The sequence below is a fragment of the Pempheris klunzingeri genome, chromosome 6 (assembly GCF_042242105.1).
Source record: "Pempheris klunzingeri isolate RE-2024b chromosome 6, fPemKlu1.hap1, whole genome shotgun sequence".
NCBI lineage: Eukaryota > Metazoa > Chordata > Actinopteri > Acropomatiformes > Pempheridae > Pempheris > Pempheris klunzingeri.
Window position 1 is genome coordinate 1,202,944 of NC_092017.1, and position 24,235 is coordinate 1,227,178.

At 40.7% G+C, this 24,235-nt stretch overlaps 1 protein-coding gene across 1 annotated transcript in view; it reads right to left on the bottom strand.

Moving 5' to 3' along the window:
* Positions 1–24,235, bottom strand: part of nlgn1 (neuroligin 1) — a 246,242-nt gene that overhangs the window by 155,527 nt on the left and 66,480 nt on the right. Inside the window, exons 2-3 of the mRNA XM_070831770.1 lie at positions 18,049–18,108; positions 9,494–9,646 (exon numbers count right to left, since the gene is read on the bottom strand). Of these exons, the coding sequence (XP_070687871.1) occupies positions 9,494–9,646; positions 18,049–18,108 (213 nt within the window). The remainder of the gene's footprint in view (positions 1–9,493; positions 9,647–18,048; positions 18,109–24,235) is intronic.

Consider the following 24,235-nt stretch of genomic DNA (forward strand, 5'->3'; position numbering starts at 1 on the left):
ATTCAAGTAAAACAGAGAAGCATGATGAAGTGGGGTAATTTGTTAGTTCAGACTGTGTCAGGAATAGCATGCACATGCAAGGAGGTAATGTGGCTACTGGTTTCATTTGACCGTTTCGTCATCACAGAGCATTTTGTGTTTTGCAAAATTATCACTGCATCCTGTTTCGCCTGGTTTAGTTTGCACAAGAAAGGCCAGACAGGAATTAAGCATTGGTATTTACTATTTAACAGTGAACATGATGTTTCTCCTGCCTTTGCCAACTGGTTTTATTAACTTGAACTTGGACGTATCTTTAAGGCACCATTTAAAGGTTCACCTTTGATGTCCAATGGTGGTAGCAAAATTGACACTGTGGCAGATTGACTCATTTCTCATGGAGACTGATTTGTTGACACTCAAACTCAGTGACTTTAGATGATTTAATCCGTAGTACTTTTAGAACTACTCGTCTATGATAATCTAGTAAACTTTCATGCTTATCTTTAAGCCAAAATAGACTAGTAAAGCTAATAGATGGACATTGATTTAAGATTTTTTTGTCAAACTACTCATTTCTATTATTACAAAATATTGCGTGTGCATGCTCTGCAGGCTGCTCAATTTTTTTCCATTGAAACCAGCAGCAATTGTAAGTACATTAATCGACTGATTCAAGGAATTATCCTTTGAAAAACCGTGTATGGTGGTCATGTATTACAAATAATACATGAAACATGCATATTATTGTGTGCATAATGGTGGGTTGCTGGCAAGTGGCGAAAGTTGTGGCAGCAGACGCTTGGCACTGTGGAGCATGCCCAGATGGTCGTCTGTTGTCTCGGCCTTGGCCAGATTAATCCGATCCATGACGCATCAGTAGAGCTGGTGCAAACCTTGCCACGCTAACCCTGTTGTTGCCAGATCACCATTAGCATAGCATAGCTTCCACAGATATTGCAGCCTACTCACTGAATAAATCATCATGCCAATGACATCGGGCCAAGTGAGCAGGACACAAACAAACCAAGCAGACAGAGAGAACCACACAATGGCCAGGAGACTATTACACCATTATGGCAGAATCGTGCCAAAAAAAGCAAAGAGTAGTTTTCAGGTGGGTGATACAGTTCTGGTGCTTTAACTACAAGATAAGAACATGGACTGTGGCTAACTCGGTCCAACTGATATATGCTATACAGGTGCGTAGTGATGCTGCTATATGCTGCAATTTTTGCCACATTTCAGCTGCTGTTAGTCATGCCTTAGTAGCATTGCATACTCAAATCATTGCAGATTATCACGATGACTCTTGTCCTTCACAAAATTTCACACAAAATTGTTTTCTGTCCAAGCCTAAAACGACATTTAGACCTTTATAGGACAGGAATTTCCACACTCTGTATGGCGAATGATACCATACCATGAAGGAATTTAAAAGTTAAATAAAAGTTCTCATTCCAACCATTCAGTTTACAAAAATAATCCTGTAATCAAATTATGGTATCAAATATGGACATACTGACTGGGCAGACTGCATTCTGATGGCGAATTTGGGACAATTTCACACTAAGTCTGATTGAAAGCTATGGTCTCTGATCATGTTATCTGTCTCAGTTTGATCTACAGCAACCTCTCACAATAAAACAACTCTTATGTGAGTACTTTATTGTTGTAAAATGACTACACATGGGGACTTTTTTGAACTTGTATGACATTACCTTGCAGTTTATCCTCTGTGTGAGTACCTGTCCGTACCTAGAGGCATGAAAGAATATGCAGCATACTCACAAATGTCAAATATCTTGAATTGCTGTCTTCAGCAATAGAGGGATATTGGTACACGGCAGGACAATGAAAGTAGGAAATAGTGCAGCAGATATTACAACATAACGCAACCTGTCCGTGGATCAAAGCTTCCACTGCCCTAAAACAGCAATGGAAATGGTTGGCCCACACTTGGCTAACTTACAGGAGCAAACATCCAAGCAGCATGGCAAAGGTTTGCTGATTGACACACACACACACACACACACACACATAGACACTGTTGTTTGTCATTTTCAATAGAAATGCTTTAGTGAAACTGCACTGCACAGACATCTGTGCGAGGGTTTAGTAGCCTCTATCTGCACCAGTGTTATTGTTAGGGTTTCCTCAGGTTAAAATAGCATTTTCTTCTTCTGGAATCTTTACTGAGGCGAATGAACAAGTTGGAAGGGATTTTCACTCCAGGTTTTTTCACTCAGATATCTAAAGTTGCCAGAATCTCTGAAAGCTTTAGATCGATTTGTCCCTCCTCTGATTTTGGTATTGTGGAGAAATCCATTTGATTTCTTGCTACATGTAGCATTGAATTACTACAAATAAATTGCAATATAGGCAATAGTGGCCTCATGTTAAGTCAGTGAATTCCTCCTGTCTTTGCAATATCCACAAGGCTGAAGGCTGCAGTATATACATCTTGAAGGCATACGCACCATTGAAAAATGCCTGTATGCGTCAGGTGGAGGGACAGCTGGTTGCATCAATTGGTACAAGGAGAAAGAATGCTAATGCTAAGTCCTGATGTTTGGAGGCTACAAATAAATAAGCGACTAATAAAGACTCAAGTGAAGCACTTTGTTTAAGCGTCAGACACATTCCAGTTTGCAGAGTTTCCAAACAAGCTGTATCAGGGCTACTTGAAAGGAGTGGTGCAGAAAAAAAGACGAGGAGGGGAAGAGGGAAGGAGATGTGGCATAGAGGCACAGAAAGAGTAATGAACCCAAATCATTGGGGTATTTGTTTCAGGGATAAAGAAATTAATAAGCATGAAAATAATAGTCCTCCACACTTAGCCGTCAGGACAAAAACCAACACAAAAAAAGAAAGCCCAATTACTGTGGAGAGAGAAAAGGAAAGAAGATATATGAGAGTGAGAGAGGGGTTGGGAGAGAGAGTCATATTTGGGAAGGGTAAACATTAGGGATAATGCCTGTGTGAGAGGAAATGCTCCTCAAGCTAACACACAAAGCCCTCATTTGGATACAATTAAAGCCATGCTAGCTGGATCTTATGAATGTGTGTTTCGGAGTGTGTACCGCATGCTGAAAAAGTACAAGTATACATTTTCTCAGCATTTGGACCGTCATGGGACACTACCCAACGTGACCATGACATGATATTTGATATTTGTTTGAGTTAAACACCTTTATTTATACGAATGGTCTGTCTAACCCTGGGGTAAGTAAGTTGATACACCTGTAAAGTACATACAATAGTAATCATAGACAGATTATGAATTAATAACTAACTAACAATCAACCTTTCTGAGACACATGCACTTGCATATTGTTTTCTGCCACTGTCTGCTGGCTAGTGTATTTTCCTGCATGGTCTTTTCTCAAGCCAGGACTGCCTGGATGTGATTGTAGTGCTGAAAATGGGAAAGAGTTAGAGAAGCAGTGCCATGCAGAGAAATGGATATTTTACTGGCCAGGTATATCTTAAAACAATCAGAGGCTTGATGAATTGGCTGAATGGCTGATGTATGGCTGGAATGGAAGGGGTATTTGGAGAAGGTTTGAGTCAGGGAAATGCACCTCATCAATCAGCATGATTAAAGGTTTTGGCTGGGCTGAAACAAACTCAACGCTGTGAGGGCCTGGCCTTAAAGGCACAGTCTGCTGTTTGGAAGTACAACAAACAAGCCCTGTGAAGGTATCGGTTTCATTTATTGGCAGTTTCAATCAACCGTTGTGGTTTTGTGTTTGTCAGAGCACCGCTATGGTGCATGCTGGGGCAGTAAACCCATTCTCATTTGGGATTATAAAATATTAAACTGCCAACAAATCAGTTCCCCGTCTTCCTAATTGTTTAGCAATTATTATGTCACATCAATTGGGGACAGAGCTGAGGACAGTAATAGCAAGCCAGACCTTTACATGAAAGTATAATGATACTACCTTATAGCTCCACTCAGAATAGCACCATTTATCAATTGTCTGAATATCTGAATACTGTGTCTGGACGATAGAGCATTTAGCTCCTCAAGTAGTTGAAGTGTTAACTAAAACAAAACCAACCCCACAGCAGAGTGTCCCTGTTACGCCTGCGGGCGTACGGTTGTTGTAATTGTGATGACTCTATCTGCATAGTGTCCACGAGGAGTCTGTGTGAGTGGGTGTGTGCATGCAAACAGGCCCGAGCTGAATCGAGGAAATGCTTGACCGCCTAATGCTGGTTCTCTCCTGTGATTGGTTCCAAGGAGGACGGCCCTCTATTTGAAGAACCAGGATGGTCCTGGCAGAGAGAACAATAGGCTCATCCTGCCAGACGCATCTAACTGTGGGCTCTGTCTGTAACGTGCTGTAGGTAGTGGGGGTGGGCTGCCTTTTCTGTTCATAGTGATTGTTTTTCTCCTGTTTACCTGAGTTAGGGAGGTTAGAGATTGTAATTTGTTTTCTTTCATTTCTGTAGGTTATGTTTACTGTTTAAAGTAGAATTGGTTTTGCTTGTTATTTTTTTCTGTGTCCAACCCTGAAGCCTGAAATTCAGCCCCCGGCTTTGAGGATATATATTGCAAATACAACTCTCACTAGTTAACTTGAAGTCACCATGGCTGCTTGGGACTTGGGAAAGATGAGTTTCATTCACGTTGCGTCTCAGCCAGCCCTAGACAGGGCATAACAGGCCCATTGTAAACCAAGAAGGAATGAAATGACCAACACAATAAATCCTTTCCACCCTTAATAATGTCACTTTGACAGCATTATACCATGTGTTTCATCAGCACCTCATCTGTACAAAAGAGAGACTCCCAATTCATTGAACACACACATGCTCATACACACCATCGGACATAAACTGACAGTAGTGTACTATAAATGTGCCCCATGGCCAAATCCATTGTAGCCAAGGCCTTTAAACGATAAATATGGCTTTGCGTCAGCAGCTCTGCATATTTAAAGCAACTAATGGCTTCCTGCAAAGTGCTGGCTCTCACGGACACACAAACACACAGCCAAGGAGAAAAATCACTGGTGCGAAAGCAGGGAGTTCTGTCAGCAGAGCAGCATCTCTAAGCCAACAGGTGCTGCAATGACTGTCTGGGTAAGGTCAACCGCACACTTTAACAAACGGGCTAAGTGGCTGGCTGGAGAGCATAATTATGAGTCTGGGAGACAAGTTATTGATGGAGGAAGGTGTTTATAGACACCTTCCTTCTTTCTAGGCTTTTAGATGAGGATCTTGAAATCTCTTTTAGAAATGTGTAATACCTAGTGGATAGGGGAACTGTCTGCTGTTCTGACAGCCATTGCTCCAAAGGCCCATTGCTCCGAAATTACACACTCTCCCCGAAATTGTTGGGATTTGGCCCTTAATAGATTGTTGTTCTGACCTTACATTAAACAACATTTCAAGCAATTTTTCTGTCTCAGACAAATTCCCAATGTTGCAATAAAATCACGAATTCAACTTGAGTTGGTGAGCCCCTGTCCCCCTGAGTTATTAGGTGTGGGCTGCAAGGTAGGGCTACATTACTGTATTGTTGTTGTTGATGGCAAGGTTTCTGTGGGGTCAAGGTCAGGGTTAAATGACAGGCTATCGGACAAATGGGCTTTTGGTCTAAAAGGCCATTTTCTTTCTAACTAGTGAGGTTTAGGGATAATGGGCTGTTGGAACAAAGGCATGGCACTGGATAGGAGTCACCTTAATTCATTCATTCATTCATGGTCAGCCCTGGTCTGCCCCTGAGGGCTTTTGCGGGAAAAAAAAGCCATCTGTCTAAGGGGGCTTTCAGAAATGGGCCGAACAGAGTGGTTTCCGAAATCCAAGATCAATTTCCACTGGAATTTTGTAGTTTTGGTTAGGCAGTGTGAAAATAGTTATCAAACTGGGTCCAGTAAACTACTCTTGGGTCCACCACAAAATACTGTGTGGGCTCTGATGAGGTCCCCCGAAGTCCACAAAAACTGTTAAAGCCTTATAGTTCAACAATATGATCAGTCAACATGACACACAAATGTTATTCTAACAAGCATACCTCCTTTGTTGTTCTATTTATAGTTTAATATAATTTGGAAATAAGTTTTCTTTATACACTGTTGCCCATAAGGTTGCAATAATTGTTCAATACCCCCCCCCCCAATTTAGTTAAAGCCTGAATCCACAGTTTGCAAAGGTTCATTGTGGTTTAAGTTTCACTGTGATATGTTTGGAAGAGTTTGATCAATAAAGTTGAGAAGATATAAACTTTATTTATCAAGAATAAATCACATTGTCACAATCATTTCATGAGAGTGTATGATGGGTGTCTCTAAAAGTCTGTATGAGTTTCATTTTATAAGAACAGCTTTCATCACATTGCTGCATGAGCACTACATGAGACCACTGCAGAAAACATTCATCCAATGCAGGCTTATGTTGTAATGACCCCTACTAAATGGATGTGAACCTCACCTTGAAGGTGTTTTCGTGTCGTCTGGGTCTATGTAACAACATTAAAATGCTGAAAAAAGCTGCTGTGTCAGTACAATGCTACTGCTTTTTTTTTTTTTTTGGCCTCCTTTTGGCTTTATTAGAGAATGATAGCGACAGAGAGGAAACGGGAGAGAGAGAAGGGAGGACATGCAGCAAATGGCCACGGTCCACAGTTGAACCCGGGCCACTGCAGTAACGGTACAGGCTCTACCAAGTGAGCCTGACGATAACTACTACAGCACTTTCATGTACTCCGAGACTCAATGGCACTATGCCAAAATAAGCATCGAGACAATGTTCAGGAACAAATGAAGCATGTATGTCTCTCTCTCTCTCTCTCTCTCTCTCTTTAATTCTGCTCAATACTAAATTGATTGTTGGGATGAATGTTCTTAGTGAACGTATAGGCCTATACTTAGTAAAACCTGGATGACTAACTAGAAAGCCCAGCAGTTATGATTCTTACAGCTGCTGTATCTGAGTACACTCTCTCACTCTGCCACTCTCACACACACACACACACACACACACACACACACACACACACATGCACGCATCATCATATGTTTGGTGAGGTAAAGCCGTATGCTTCTGCCCATTGCCAGGGGGGTAAACACAAACACATAGAGTCTAATCTGAGAGCAAACAGCGGCGCCTCATGTTAACCAGCAGGGATACAGTTTCCCTCAACACCATGAGGCCCGCAGCACATAAGAGCTCCCACATCAGACAGAGAGAGAGAGAGAGAGAGACAGAGGGAGAAGCCTGAAAGACCTGAAACACAAGTCTCTCCCAAAATATAATAATAAAAAGTTATGAAATCTGACTCACTGATTGTTGTCATGCTTTGTATTAATCGTGCTTGTCTTATCAATTTCATTCACTTTTGCACTTCTTTTTAATTGACCAATCTCTCAATCTTCAAGGACAAAACAGTGAAAAATGCCCATCACAAGATCCAAGAACACAACTCAAAATTGTCAAACAACACTCCACAATCCAAATTATTCAATTCATGCTGATTACAGCAGCAGCACTCTCACATGTGGGAAGCAGGAGCCAACCCATATGGTTAACATTTGGTTAATGAATGACTACATGACCGATAACTAGTTAATTTTTTCTGTTGATCAACTTATTCATGTCAGCATCCCTGTAGTCATGACTGTTTAGCAGTGGACCACGCTGTGTAAATGAAGTAAGAACAGCCTCAGAGGTGAGCACTGTTCACTCACAACTGGTAGGTCTGGGAATTAAATCTCAGCTCTGAACAGGTTTTGGACCACGGACTTGAGAAATTGCCCATAGATGTAAATGTATCATTTTATTTCATAGTGTGTACTCCATCTGTACACAGCACTCTACGCATTCCACCTGTACACTGGGATAAGATAAGATAAGATAAGATAAGATGAGCCCTTATTTATCCCACAATGGGGAAATTCCCAGTCAGCAGCAGTTCACACATACAGAAGTATAAATATATAAAAAAATATGTAAAAAAGAAAAGAAGAAATAGGATATGGAAAAAAGAAAGGGAATAAAATATATATATGTATATATATGTATACATGTACAGTATATACAAAAAATAATTGTATGGTGAATGAATGAGATAAAAAGCCTATTGCACTTTAAATTTCTACTACCTGATTTCTAGCTGTCAGGAAACTTAATAAGATGGTGTTAGGCTTTTCACTGACACACAGTGTTTGCAATTTCACGAAATAAACATAAGTCATGCAAAGGTGATCCAGGATGACTGATTAAAAGAACACGGAAACGATGCAGACCGGCTTTACTTTTGGGTTTTACATTCTGTTTCTGCTATCAGCATCTCAAAGAATTGCCTTTAAGGCTTTATGCTCATTCTGCACACGCACACACACACACATGCATGCACACACACACACACACACACACACACACACACACACACACACACGCCCCCAGACAAACAGTATTACAGCGGATATTGCCCTATACCTTTATTTTGCTATAGTTTAATAACAAAGGAGAGAAAAACCCCAGCAACCAAAACAACGTGAAAACGGAATCAGTTCCTTCCATCCAAACAAATGACAGCATAATCTCATTTAGGACGGAGGCAGCGAACCTTTGTTTCCGTCATTTGTCGCAATATATACCTGCCCTCTGGGTATGGCGGTGGCATCCATACACAGGAGAAAAGGAATTAGCAATTAGACTGATGAGAAGAGATAAGACAGAGGAAGAAGAAAACAGATGTAGGTATTAAAAGGGAAGCGTCTGATGATCAGAGACAAGATAGAGTAATGGTTACTTGATACATGAAAGAAGACGTGGATGATGAATGAAGTGTGGTCGTCCAAGAGTCAGCTCTGCAGCGGATGTGTAATGTTCGACACGGGAACAGTTCGTTATGTCCCAGCAAACATTTTGATGAATACTCAAAATATGCACACGAATCCTGTCCCTACTACATTTGGTGTCCATCAAAGCAGAAGCTGAGATTGAAATAAAACCACATCTGACAAATGCTTGTTTGGTGTTTGCTTTCAAGATAAAGTGGGATATGCCCAAAATATTCCGACTAACGACTTTCAGCATCTTTTTAATTGCAAACTGCAATGCACAGTTTTTAATATTAGTCATTGATATTACTCCATATAACGAAAGAGGAGGATGGATCACAACCAAAAACATCAGTGATTCAAATCTGCCCTTTTGTTATTGCCTGCACTGTAACTGTAAAAGCAGTGAGACCAGATATCAGCTGCAGAAACCAGTTTGAGCCAGTTATTAACGGCAGCAAAACCCAATAAAACCAAGAGAGGAGCTCAGGCTTCCATGAAAGAGCTAGAGTCACACAGAGTATCACCAGCAGCAGCACATGGAGTCACCAAGAGCAGACAGAGGGAGGGGAAGAGAGCAGGAAACTCTGGAATACACAGCAGCAGCAACACCAAGTTTTAGCCTTCATGCTAAGCTAAAGTCACTGCCCAGCAGCAGCACGTGGAATCATAGAGGGGGGAGAAAGAAAGAAAGAAAGAAGTCTAAAAATGCTTACCTAGGACGCCCAGCCGGTAGTTGACAGTTATGACAATCACATTCCCATAGCTGGCCAGGATGCTGCCGTCAAACATATTCCCAGTTCCTTCCATGTAGGAGCCCCCGTGGATGAAAACCATCACCGGCTTGGGGCTTCCACTCTCCCTAATGTCTGGAGAAAGGGGGGAGGAAGAGGAGGAAAAGGAGGAGGTAGAAAATGCAGACGGACTGATTAGATGACAGATTGAAGGTGACAGCCAGAGATGCAATTCCAATACATTAGGGGGCTTTGGCCACCTCTTTAATTTAATGTTTTTCTGAGTAATCTTGGCCAACTGGCTTTGCAACATGGAGACCTTGTTAGTTTGAGGCATCAAACCATTAATTTATTCTACATGAAGGCCATGACACGGTTTTAGTGATTGGAAAATGTTGTTTTATTTATTTCTTTAACCTATTTTGAATTCAATATAGGTCTTAATGAAACAGGATATTTAATGTGGTGGGTTTTAATTTTCCCTCTAGGCAATGGACTGTCAACAATCAGGAGTGGCAATCTAAACTGTCATAGCATGTTGAGGTTAAACTTTGTGATTAATCTGGGAGAAAATCTAATAAAAAATGGTATATCAGGTTTGACAATTTCATGAAAAAGCATTGATTTATTGAAACTTTAATTTGCATTCAGGTTAGCGCTTTATAGTTGTTTAGCCGTAGGGAAATATTTGTCCTGATTTTGAGATACATACATAGATGCATATGAGCACGAATTGGACATTTGTCTTTGTGAATAATTGAAAGGGTTTGTTAATGTGAAGGACGGGATGTTGGTTCGGCTTTTAAATCACAGCTGAGTCATTTGTGTAATTACAGTAGCTAAATATAATACGCTTTAATGATGATTCATCATGCTTATATTATCTATACCACAACGAAGCACAAGGTCTGTTTCTACTAACAAAGGGAACATTCTTTAAATGTGTAGTAGAACGGTGAGCCCGGCTGTTAGCAGCAGATTTAAGCGTTGCAAAATGCACTACATCTGGCTGATTAGGGCGGAAGAAAGAAGGGCTGCATTGTGAGGCTTTAGCTCTTGACATGGTTCTAATACAGGCTGGGTTGTGAGCCAAAAAAAAAATGGATGAGAAGATTTGGAGAGATCTAACAACACACTGCAACCCATGTTCAAAACAAGGCTTCACTTTCATCTTCTGTATTCCACAGATGAAGCTTTTCATCTTGTTTCCTAACTATCTACATCAGTACATGCAGTAGCACATATCGTTTATCCCACTGATGTTTTAGCACTGAGGGACTCGGGTCCAGAGAGGGATCAGCGAGTCTACGCGGAATTAAAAATTAACCAAGCAAGAAAACAGAAAAGCATTACCTCTGAGGCTCGAGAATAAAAAAAAAAAAGAAAAGAAAAATGTCTCTAACTGTGAGGCAGGAGGATAGTGTTCATGTCTGAAAGTTTTCTCAAAGTGTCTTTTAATGTGCTCACAATCGTGTGAGTGGACGAGAATAATGAAAACACCTCTGGGGAAAAGTTCTGTGAGTCAATCAGCATGTATCCATTACCAAAAGGCTATAGGTAAGACATTACTGAGGAAACAGGACATTGGATGCAGGACCTACATTTTACAGCTCGTCTACGTATTGGGGGACTGCAGAAATAGTAAGAGGCGACAAAAATCTAGCGGGGAATTAAAATGAGGCACGTCTAGGTAAAATACATCTTCTTGTGTTTATGTGCGCACTGGGTTTGTCCTCTCCTCTGTTTCTCTCGGTGCAGAGCTCATTACATCACTTCTATCATTCTCTGTCCTTTGTAGTGGTTTTTTTTTTCTCTCCTAGTTGTTCTGCTCCCTCTGTTGCAGCAGGCACTGGTCACAATGTAGCGGCACATCATAACTCTCCTCTGGAAGGCTTCCAGAAATTTCTGACAAAAAAGGTCAGGGGATTATGGCAAGAGTGTGTTTGTGCGCGTGTGTGTGTGTGTGTGTGTGTGTGTGTGTGTGTGTGTGTGTGTGTGTGTGTGTGTGTACCTCACAATACGGACGTGTGCTGGAGACGAGAGAAGGCAAAAGGCAGAAATAATAATGAACAACAAAGGTAATGGTGATGAGTATTACAGTGCTGTTGATGATAGTGGTGATGTGACAGTAATGATGGCAGTCGTGGCGACAGACGTGACAGCACTTGGTGGTGGTGGTGGTGATGATGATGACATTTATGACACCAGTGGTGGGGATGACGGTATCGATGACAACGATGATGACAATAAAAGCATGACAGCGATGGTGATGTTGATCGTTACACAAAGTCGCCCATTACAACGAAGGCAATGTCGAGGATGACGATGGCAACAACCAGGACGATGACGCTGAAGACGACAGTGATGGCGGTGACGATGACCGATATCACTGACAGTATCAGCTGTGACGTTTATGATGACGGTAACACTCTCCACTAATGACACTGCCTGCGCTGCTGATAATGCTCATGGCAACTTGGTGGTATGTCAATGCTAACAACTGTGGCGGCCATGATGATGATGATGATGCTGCTGTCAACAGCCATTATGGTAATGTTGAAAATGAGGACAATAATAGTGTTACCTGTTACAGTGATATTGACAATAATGATGACAGCAGACAACCGTAATGATGATGGTGAAACAAACGATAAGAACCATGCCAGTAATGATGATGGCGGTATTGCTATTATTACAGTTATTTTAATATCGATGTTGGCAGCTATGATAATAAAATAGCAACCATGACAATGATAATGATGCTGATAATGATATTATTCATTGCACGATGGTGATGATGATGGTGTGGAGGACTCATGATTGATGATGATAAATAAAGTGAAGCAATAAAAACCTCAGTGCAGGCTATATTGACAGAGTTCCCTTGTTTGCAGACTTGTGCTGGGACATCAGATGCCAGGGTGTTAGTAACTGACACTCATTATAGCAGAATGGCGAAAAGATTTCCCCTTCAATAGTATATTTTTCTTTAATGCAAACAAAATATGGATGACTTCTCATATTTGCATCCTCTTTGAATTAGCTGCGTGCTGTGGCACTATTTTCTGGATGCATAAATGTGCTATCACAAATCAATATGTTAATTTCTGCCGCTTAATTTCTGCAGCCCTCTTTTTGTTCAGCACCGAAGGACAGAAGTGATGAGATACAACTGTCATTTGATGGATTTACCTGAATTTACCTGGATTTTCTGGCTGAAACAAGCCCAGCTGTATATTGAACACACTGTATCTGAGGCTCTCGGGATAGTTTCCTGGCATCCTTCATTGGCTACCTCTGCAAGGCCCGGAGCCAACGGCATCGTTTAAACCCCAGTTTCTCCCTTCATTCCCATAACATATCAATTAATTCTCATTCATCTGATTTGCAATCAGATTAATCTTTCCACCGCCATCCTGTGCGAAATGAGGTAATAGTGAACTTGGGGTGCTTATTAGAACATCCTATATTTACAGGATTATGTGTAATGAAAGTGTCCTGTTAAATAATATCACATGATTTCAGTTTCCAACGAGACATGCTGGAACATTTGACTGTCCTCAAGAGTTTTTTTTTTTTTTTTTTTTTACATCAAGCAGCAAGATTAAAGCTCAGTTTGAGAGGATCTAAAATGAGATGCAATCTTGTAGTGATTTGACCATTCAATCTTCCCGGGGATGAGTGTGGGTGAGGGAGAGTTTGTCAGAGGATAGGTTTGATTATGATCAAAGAGATTCAGGTGGTTTAGATTTCTCTGAGCAAACCCTGAGAGATGCCCTTGGGCTATTGCAACAACTTCAGTATCCTCTCCCTCTGCCGGTGTAGAGGACTTATCAAACCAACAGCAGACACAAGGAGCTGAGGTGGTTTTTTTTTTTATCCTGGTTTCAGCCTTTTGCTGCGGGGGAGCAAAGCCATGGAGACTCTCAGTGAAAGCAACAAGAAACAAAATGTGGCCCAGTGGTGGAAATCCATTCAAACGCTTCCAGAGGAATTGCTCCTGTGTATTCAGTGCAACTGTGCTGATATGTACTCATTAGGCTACACGTTCATTGGCATGTGCAATATGGTATGAACTCGAACATGTCATGACATGCAGATTTAATGGCATATTTACTTCTGCCATATCCAAATAAATATTTGCTTAGCATGATATTACATTAGCAAATAGGAGCTCAACTCAAATACATTGTTTTATCATATTTGATTTAACTGCACGTCATTATAACACACAGCATATGTTAACACACAACATATGTATGTTGAGCTGTAATGCTGCTCCAAATAACAAAAGCATTCAAAGACTGTCCTCAAGCCTGAAGCTCAAAGTGCATTGCAAAGTCATTTGTTGAAGGCAATTTGACCCAAATTCAACAAATATCGTGACATGTAGTAAATATAATTCAAATTTCTTGAGTTGTCTGATAATGTGAACAATTGCAAATCACAGAAAAACATATTCAAATATCTAAGATTTGCAAAATGTCTTAGACTGGAGCTCGGGTTGGATGGTTGAGTCTATAGAGTGGTGGATTCTGACACTGAGACTGAGCCAGCTGTCAACGTTGGCTTCTTTTAACCATTATTGGGATGTTTTTCTAGCAAAGTATTTTTAGCAGATCAGAAAATGCTCGTATGAATAATTTTTGGAGCAGTCATATGGGTTGTTTGGGAGGGTGCCGACAAGCAACCCGTTTTGTTTTTTAAGGTTCAATATGAGGACTTGTTGGCATGAGGAGAAGGCAGGAATTTCATTACTCAACATAACATTTCACTAGAATTAATGTTGCCCGCTAAAGCATTAGGCTGGTGCAGTAAACCCATTGTTTAGTGGCTTGTTTCTTATTTGCATTTTCTTTTACTTTGTCTTCAAAAGTGGACTGATCTGATCTGATTTTTATTCACTGATTTATTGCTATATTTTCATTTGTAAGATGGTGGTGGTAAAGTTTTCATTTTTATGCATATCTGTGTGGTATCAAGCAGCATCAGTAGTTGGAGTTGGGCCTCAGATGTCACCGGCTGAAGCCTCCTGGCAGGCTGGATGCAACAAGGTAACACATTTCCTTGTTCATGTTTTATCATCCTTTTCTCAGTTCAAGGATTGTCCTCATGCTGTCGGCAAAATCTATATCCTTGTGCCCTCCACACTCAAAGTAATATATCCATAGAGGATAGGAAGATTAATATCTCGTAGGTTTTGCCATATAATACGTTATATAAGGTAACGGGGGCCCCACAAGAGTATTGAAGATACCACAGTTCACAACATCTCCTCTTCTGTATATCGACTCTTAACCATTCCAGCAATATTCACCGTAAAAAAAAAAAAAAAAAAAAAAAAAAAAGATTAAAAAAAAACCGGAGCTTCTAACAAATCCTCAGCTCTCAGGGACTTTCCTGTTTACATCTCTATTCCCAGCACAAAAGGATTACAAACACCAGCTTTACTGAGTATAAAGAGATTGTAAAATCCAAGATTTGCTAAGTGGGAGGGGCGGGGAGGTTCGGGGGGTGTCCTCCTTGAGTTCGCATCTACAAGGTGTCGAGCGGTCAGAGGTTAAGAGCATCAGGGATCGCTGGGGGTGGAAGCCAGCTGATCAGAGTCAGGGCAACAGAGTGTGTGACTGTGTGTGTGTGTGTGTGTGTATGCGTGTGTTCTCAAGCATATTTCCCTCTATATTTAACTGGATTAGTTGTCTGCCCCGCATCCTTTATCGAGATAATACTTGAAGCTTGCTGGGATTTCATTGAATAGATCTGTGTGACTCTCTCTAATCTTATTGGGGTGTGTGTGTGTGTATATGTGCCTGTGTGTGAGCTCTCAGAAAAACAGCGTGATGGCATAGATCAAAGGGATCCGGATGGTTGTGAGTCTTATTTGGATGTAATTGCTGTTTACTTCATCACATTATACAGTAGAGGTGCCTTATTAAGACTTTCTGCCTGTCATTAAAGTGGCACTGTGGCAGCCTTAAGGGGGTAGGACTCTATCTCAGGGTTTTATCAAGGACATTTTATCCCTAATATTACTTTTCAAATGTCTGCTTGTTTATGGCAAAACTAAGCAACGGTTTATCTATTTGTATTGTTGAGATTAACGGATTTCCAACACACTGTCTTAGATTTCAAACAGCACTTCATTTGAATATCAAGGGGAGCAATTGCAATGTTTGAGTCCTGCAGTCTTTGTCGGGTATCCACTGGATCCCTTAAGTATTCCTTTCATCAGTATATGCCCAGTCCTCATGGGATATAAAGCCTTTAAAGCAACAACAGTATGTGGAAAATGTTAATGTATTTTTCATTGCATTTCACCTGCGATTCAATAGTTTACAGTCATGTATGCAGAGCAAATAGCTCAGTGTTGCCACGCGATTTACTTCCCAACATTTAGTGAATCTGACTGATTTAGGCCACAGACATATGAGGTAGCTACCACGTATTGCATACCATATTTGGTTACATACTGTCCTGCACGGTAGCGATACGCTGAAGCAGTGCAGGCATCTGTGCTAGTGTGGAGTTACTTTCCTGGCAAGGAATCCAACCCAGTGAGATGGCAAACATCTCTGTCGCTCAGAGATACTTAGTTTGCATCTTTGGATTACTGGCGAAAGGATAACTCAAGCACTTACAATACTTACCAGCATACACGTCGAGGCGGTTGTGTGTGTCGCTATTTGTTTAACAGCTGCTGTTTCGTGTCCCTTCACAGATTCAGATTTGACATAAAAAGCAGCTAACATTATGTAAAGTACTTGAAATATATTTCACCATGACCAGGTACACCATTTAAATGTATGTTAATATGGTGGCAATCAGAGGTAATAAAATTAGAAGAATTGTGAGATTTTAATTTCAGCAGGAAAGGTTCAGTTTTAGAGAGCTTTCAGCCACATCTTGTGGCCTTCAGCTGTTCGGCTACCATTGAGTAAACTCCATCTGATAATGAAAAACACATAATGTGCCTGAAAGCTTCAGGGATTTTGAGTGAGGGGAGATATTTTTACTACCATTGCTACTATCATTATTACTATTGACTACAATGACCCTCCAAGGGTAGTACAACCGGGAAGCAAAGGAAGCTAATATCAGGAAAGCATTCTGGATCATCTCTTTTACTTCATACAAAGTGCATTTCACTAATGCTTTTTGTAGTTTTACTTCCTACGTACAATTTTGGATGCAGGAATTTCACTTGTAGAATTGACTTTGTGGCATTTCTAATTTTACTTAAGTAAATTATATGAACGATCATAATGAAGACACCATGCTTTTAGTTATTTACTTTTAAAGAGTTATGCTTGTGGGAGCGTAAAGGGGATAACATCACTTGCATAGAGATGGACTTGTATTTTTGCTTTACAAAGTAAAGATAAAAGAAAAAGAAAAAGGATAAAGTAGCTCCATCTTCAGTCTGTTGCTCACAGAAACTCTGGTTCTGTGAAAATTTAACTCAGCCAATTACATTATTTCTGCCTCATCTGTCTCTAAGGGACAGATGCTTGCAAAATTTAAATTACAGTCTGCTGTGTCCTCAAAATTTGGTGTTGACAGAAACCACATGAGCGAGCCATCAAAATGACCATGCAATAGAAGCTGAGTAGTTATGTGTTGGTTTGATTGTGTGCTCTGCTGAAAAAAGGATAAAAGTGGAGAGCCCAGATGATCACTTAAAATGATAACGACTGCATTGTCACTTGAAATCAGCTCCGCCCAAATGCTGGCTCGTTTTATAATTCCCCAAGTCTGTCGGGTCTGCTGGCCAAACCATTTTATGTCGCTACAAAACAACTAATTTGGCAGGTTTGGACTAAGATTCTGAATCTAACAGCCACTGCGGGTGGTTTGACCGGGAAGTTATCTTCACATACTGGCGTGCGAGTAAATTAGCTCCGACTTTGCCCTGTAGGAGAGGACACCATGCCAAGAGAGATAACAATTCACAGGTCTATGCAGCAACCGTGGCTGAGGGAGATGCTCTCACTGGTTTTAACCAGCATTTTCAGTGCTTGTTTTAGACTCGTTGGGTTATTGGTTTGATGCCCAAAATGTGAAAAAGGTTTAGTGTTAGTGTAGGTGCAAGCCAGTTAGCCAGTAGTTGCTGTTTTGAACATGATCTGATTTTATAAACAAGAAAGAAAAAAAAAAAAAAGAAAAGAAAAAACCATGCAGAAATGTGTTAAGAGCTGGCTGAAGGGTTAATAGTTATTTGATCTGCTAGTGGGATGCAACATAGAAAAGGAAAGAAAATACAAAGGAAACAGTAAATCCAAGCAGAGAATCTATGTTACAGTATTGATATCAAAGAATGGTGGTAGACATGTAAACTTTAGACATCAAGCTGAAAAGGACAAAACACATTCAGCCCAAAAAGAGAGTTTACGAGTAAAGAGCAAAAAGAAAATGCCCATCACTTTCAAAAAAAGGACAAGAAATGTAAGAAAATCAAAGAAGGTAAAAATTGAAGGAGAAAGGGTAAGTTTGGATTCCCTTGTCATGCAAATCAGTTTGGCATCGCGGGGAAAAAATACCTTCATCATCCGTGCGGTCACTATCACCTAAATCATCAGTGTGTTTCTTTGTAAGGGGACCTATAGGACCAAGAAGGAGAAGATGGAGGAAAACAGGGTGATCAAGAACACACACAGCTTTCAAAAGATGCTCTCAAAAGATAAGAAAGTATGTCAATAATTCATGTTTCTATAGCCCCTTTTTTTTTTTTTTTGGAAAAATCTTCACACTGACAAGAAGACTTGGTAAACATTACCACAATGTCCACTTCACATGTTGACAGTAGGAATTTACTGTATACGAGTTCATTTAAGAAAGTTAAGGAGCAAGAAAAGAGGGATTTAAAAAAAAAGAGGTGAAAAAAATATTACTTCCCTGTTGGAAATGAAGACTTTAACTGAGGAAGAACCTCTCGGGATCAAAAGACATAAACCTTTTTTGAAACGGTGCATACAGCAGCATCACTTATCACTTACATATCAGAGACATTATGTTAACATTTGGGAAACGATCACTGTGGCAGAGAAAAGAGGCGCCGGCTGTAAAAGAAGCAGCATTTTAAAAGAGCAGAGCACCAAACAGAAGCATGTGACAAACTCCCCCTGAGTGGATTTATTACCTGTGTGTGTAAGACAAATTGATTTCTATTTTGCTATCTTACAATTGAAGGGTTAATTCTTTTTCTTACAATAGAATCACTTCAAAATAGCTTATTGCCGTACTAACCAATGAATGTGACCACGGCCGAGGAATAAAGGAATAGTTTACCATTTTGGGATTAACACTTGTTGTCTTTATCAGAGTTAAACCTCTGTCATGTGTAGATGGTAAATATATGGCTGCTTTGCTGGTTATATTACTGTCAAGGAAGTCACTGCGCCAAAGATATAATGTGTTAATTAGTGAGCTTCAGAGGTGCCGCTGGTTGGATTTTGTTACCTCTGGGCAAAATAGCTAATTATTTACACACTGCGTTCGACCCCCTCGCCCCTTCCCACGCCCATTTCTGTCACCAGTCTTTATGCTAAGCTATGCTGAGCTAATCAGCTGCTGTATGGAGCCATATATTTAGCAGGAAGACATGTCAGTGATCAATCTCCTCATTTAATTCTTCATAAGAAAGCAAATGAGTGCATTTCCCAAAATGTCAAACGTGTTCCTCATGCGCTGTAGTTTTCTAAATAACTGAACTTGAGATAGCGTTTCAGTGGGGGAAGTGGTCAACTGCCTCTTTATTAAAACCAAAAGACTGTCATTGTGATACATGTTTCTTGTCTAAACAGAGACAAAAAAAAGCATGCTCTCTTATACAAAATTAACAAAGACAAATACACACACACACACACACACACACACACACACACTGACAAGGAACACACAAAGAGACAGAAAAAGATGCTACTGTACATAACGCATCTGAAAACATGCAATCTGGAAGTAAATGATTTATACGAGCAGGGTGCATGACACACTGAAAAACAGAATAATATCCTGGCCGTGCTCAAGCCTTCTCACACACACCCACCCATACACACACACACACACACACACACACACACACACACACCCCACACAAAGCAATGACATCATCAACCTGTGATCCCACATGGCTTCAAATAGCATCTACTGATGAGGAAACGACCATCGCAACCCTTTTCTGACTACGCTCGCTGGCCGCAGCACCGAATAACCAGCAGGTTTACGCAAATCTGTTTCAGTTCCGGCTGACTCTGTGAAGCTACTATGTCAGTTTCAACATGATAACTGTTAAAAAGGTGTGGGAGAAAAAAAAAGTGAATGCCGAAAAATGCCTGTGGAAAATGAAATGAAAACATAATCACTGTGTCAGTTTGAAAAGATCTGTTTATGGATTTGGTAGGTTCAAGATAATGTTACTCAGCAGCTCATGTTGATGAGTAATATTTCCTCCATCATTCACCATCCTGGTGGTGTGTTTCCTGGCCAACGTTTTCTCTACGGTGACTTTATAAAGGAAGCCAGCTCTCTACGTATCATTCTGTCCTACAGCAGTCTCCCAGCTCTCTTTTGTGAATTTGACAAGCAATTTGATAAGCAAGAGCTGACTTGTGCTTTCTATGTGCTGAATAAGCACCAAAGACATGAGAATCACTTCTTGCAAAATGTGAAACGTCTCAGAAACACAGAGCATCCGCTGTCTAGGGATGTGTTACCTGTTTATAAGAGCACACTGCATAGAGAGATCACTGTCAAAGCTATACAGAGCGGTTGCGGGGGATTCGCGTTAGCCTTTTAGCATGCACCGTGTTGAGTGATAGAAGGCTCTCTTAAACACACAGCGCACAGTGACTTACAGAATGTGGTTAATTCATTTATTTAAGAATTATTTTCATTTCTTTTATCCTATTGCCATTAACCTCTTCAACTCCCAGCTTCCGTCGTTTCAAATTTCAATCTTTTGATCAGAATGTGCATTTGTCCACCACCATCCTTGTAAAATAAATGGCCAATAAAGAACACAAAGAGATGTTACAAAAAAAAAATGAAATAAAAAAAAAAGAATGACGTTGGAGTGAGCTGTGAGAATCAGAGAGAGTGTGATGGACGTGGCCGCTCTCTGGACTGCACATGTGCTGCTATTACAGTGGCATGTTGTTTGACTGAGGGTTAGTGGGGATCGGAGTAGATAAGACAGCTGCATGACAGTTCCTATCTCTCTCACACACGCACACACACACACACACTGACAAACTCAACCACGTTCACACATTTATGAATGCACACACATACAGAGAGAGAGAGAGAGAGAGAGACATCATACAGCAATCAGGTGTCAATTCTAAACTGCCTGGTGACAAGGAGGCCTCGACACTGACCTCCACTCCCCCTGCCTGTCACTGTGAGCATATGTGTGTGTGCTTCCATGTGTGTGTGTGTGTGTGTGTGTGGGGGAGGTCCCAGCTGGCATCAGCCCTGATCAGTGATTACAGTGTTGAAACTTTTCTTCTCCTTCCATCTGACTCCTCTCTGTATCCTTATTTTTATCTCATCGCTCTGGGTTTGTCATTCTCTCCCTTCTTGTGTTAATTTCTATCATTTTTTTTTTCTCTGTTTCCATCATCTTGATCTCTGTCTCGCTGTTCCATGGGAATGTTGGAGTGATTTCATACAGCCAGCCTCTTTAAAGTACAATGTGTGCAGCTTTACTAAAACATCACTAAGGTTTCATGGTCAAACTACTAAAAACACAGTAAAAAAAAAAAACAAGATCATCAACGAGTCTGCTTTGTATATCGTCAGCAAGGTCATGCTTGGAGAGTAATCTGCTTAATTGCTTTATAGCATCAAACAGAGAGGAACTTTGGATAGCAGGAGACATCTGTGTTTGGTGATTGAAGGACCAAAAAACCCATATTGTTCCTGCCGTTTCCTCATTCCACAATATTAGGTACAGCTTTACAATCTAATGGAATCCAATACAACAATATAACAACACTACACGAGGGAGTAGAATATTAAAAACAGTGCTCAGTATAATGCAGTCTGGTACAACAGCACCACTAACTATGGCCTTCATGCTAAAACATCATTTGAATGCTGTAACGCCTCATAATAAGACCATTTATAATAATAATCTCTCATTGGACATGAAAACTGTGCACATAACCATAGTGAGTACAGCAGGTCAAAGTTAAAGCAGGTCGGTCTGGAAACTGTGGCGAAGACAAAAATGGATAGATTGTGCATACGTTGTTTTCTCTAGTACGATCAGCACAGAGCAGACAGCACATGTTGACCTGTTGATCTGTGATTTCTATCCATCATTCAATGTGGCAAATATTACATTTTGATCTCCAGGTCCTGCAGTCTATAATCTGCTCTATGTAGTTCTTTGTCTTTTGCTGTTGTTTGTGTTCTCTCTGTCAGCCTCTCTCCTCTATCCTCACGCCTTCCTCTCTCCACCATCAGCATTGATTGGAGACTGATGAGGAGGACTTCATTCGCACTCTGACACTCTGCAGCAATCCATGACTCAAAAAGGTAGGTGCAGAGACACACACACACACACACACACACACACACACCCTCAGGCTTTCCCCCACTCCTGGATGAGGTAATTATTGCAGGGAAAGTCCATGCATTGATCGCACATTCAGCACAAGGGCTATCCAGACATACATATTGCTTTCTGTATGCATCAGTCAAGGTCTGCACCAGTATAGAAACCCAGCAGCTTCATCAATCACCAATGCACATTAAAAAAAGGGATCTAACAGAGCACAAGGCTCAATGAGCCAAATAGGTAATCTACTACTGACCTTGGATAAAATCCCTACAGGCTGTAAACTATAAATACAGAATCCATTCCCTGAGGTAAAACTGGGAGTCTAAAGCACTTGAGCAAACCCTCTGGTGAGAGGAATTAACAGAGACCGTGAGCAGTGAGTAAGCACAGGAATTGTGCTTCATGAAAGTGTGATGACAGCTCGTAAGCACTGATTTCCTCAGAAGCTGCATCTATGGAGTCAAATTCTTTGAAAATCTGATTTTCTTTTCTTTCTGATCATCGCTCTGTTCTGTTCTCATATTGTAGCCCCCACCCTCACCCTTCAGGACCGATGGGGAGACTGATGAAGCGTTTCAACAAACTGCAGCGCATCTATTTAGGTTTTAAACAAAGACAAATACAATAATGTGTTCTGAACAGACGCCATTGTACTTCAGCAGTGTGCAGTGCAGAACAAAGTGTGTCTGATGTTCCACTGGTGTTATTTTCACCTCGTGATCAGGATTATCTGTTATATACATACACATATATCAGTTTGATGTCACTTCAAGTAGAGAAAGAGGCAATATTCCATCACTGCTGAGAAGGGAAACACGGCTCCGAGGTTCAAAATAAGGTGGTTCTGAAGGAGGTTTCATACAAGTGAGATGAAATCTTTTTCTGATTTGTCAGAATTATTGTCATGACAGATATTTCCTCTTGTCCCACTGTATAGTGAGAGACAGTGGGACTGTACTCCCTGTAAAGATGATAGCATTGGTTTTGTGTTTATTTCAAATGACATTATGTCTAGTTTTTACTACAAACAACCTCCTGCAGGTTTTGTGCATGGCTTACTGCTCAGCAGCCAAGGCAGAGGTAGTGTGACGAAGGTGGCAAAAGGCATACAAAATGTGCGACTTTGATATTGATTTTAATTATCCTGTGTTCCTTACTCCCTTTGCTATATTTGCAGTATCCCAGATTGCAGCTGCATGTCATGTTTCGAGCCATTTCTCAATCCTCACGCCTTCTGATGTTCATACTTTACATGTACGGGCAATAAAAGAGGCTGGTGTGAGCCCCGCTAAACAGTTGCACATTAGAGAACTGAGTAATGGTGCCATTTATCCAGACGACTGTAGAACACAATGCGTATGAGGTGTCTGGGAAATGGCTAAAATATGTCATGTAAATGGAAAAATGTGTCCTCATGTAGATCATAAGATTATGCAATTCTGGGAGTGTGAAGGGGGGAAAAAAAAAATGATGCATTAATATTCAAGATCATCATCGAGCTCTTTGCCTGTAGCGTACGAGGTAAGATTAGGCAGAGGAGACACAGATAGACTTATAGACTTATTTCATGAGAATCACCCCCACCAGTGGAATGGAACTAAATGTGGAAAAAAAAAAAAAAAGTCTTATAAATGAGAGTAGCAGCGTCAGATTTTATATCCATAAAGCTTCAGAACAACAATAATCAGAATCCTCCTGGAGACTGTCAGACCACAAGCCAGTCTTTGTTCCTGTGAATGTGCAGTAACATCTGGACCATACCTGCACCTGGACGCTGTCTCACGCAAGAGAGACGATGATGAAATAACGGACAAATCACAGAAAGGCACAGTGCCATCAAACAATGGCTCCAGACGCCAACATGCTAGCAGGTCAAATTACCCATGGGTCTGTACTGCACTTGGAAAAGTGCTGTGTTGAATATAAAACGGTCCTTTTGCATTAATCATTTGCTTTAGTTTTTCTGCGATTTTCTAAATATCAGAAAGCCTTTAAAGGACGCTAGGCAAGCAGAGGAACCCTTTAAATATCTTTTATATTATGTATAGTCACATTTGAATGAAATATAGTAAACCTGACAAACAGTCTAACCTCATCCAGAACACAGCTCGGTTAGCTCTCACATCTTTCAGCTAAACAACAGCTCCCATGCTTGCATTCCT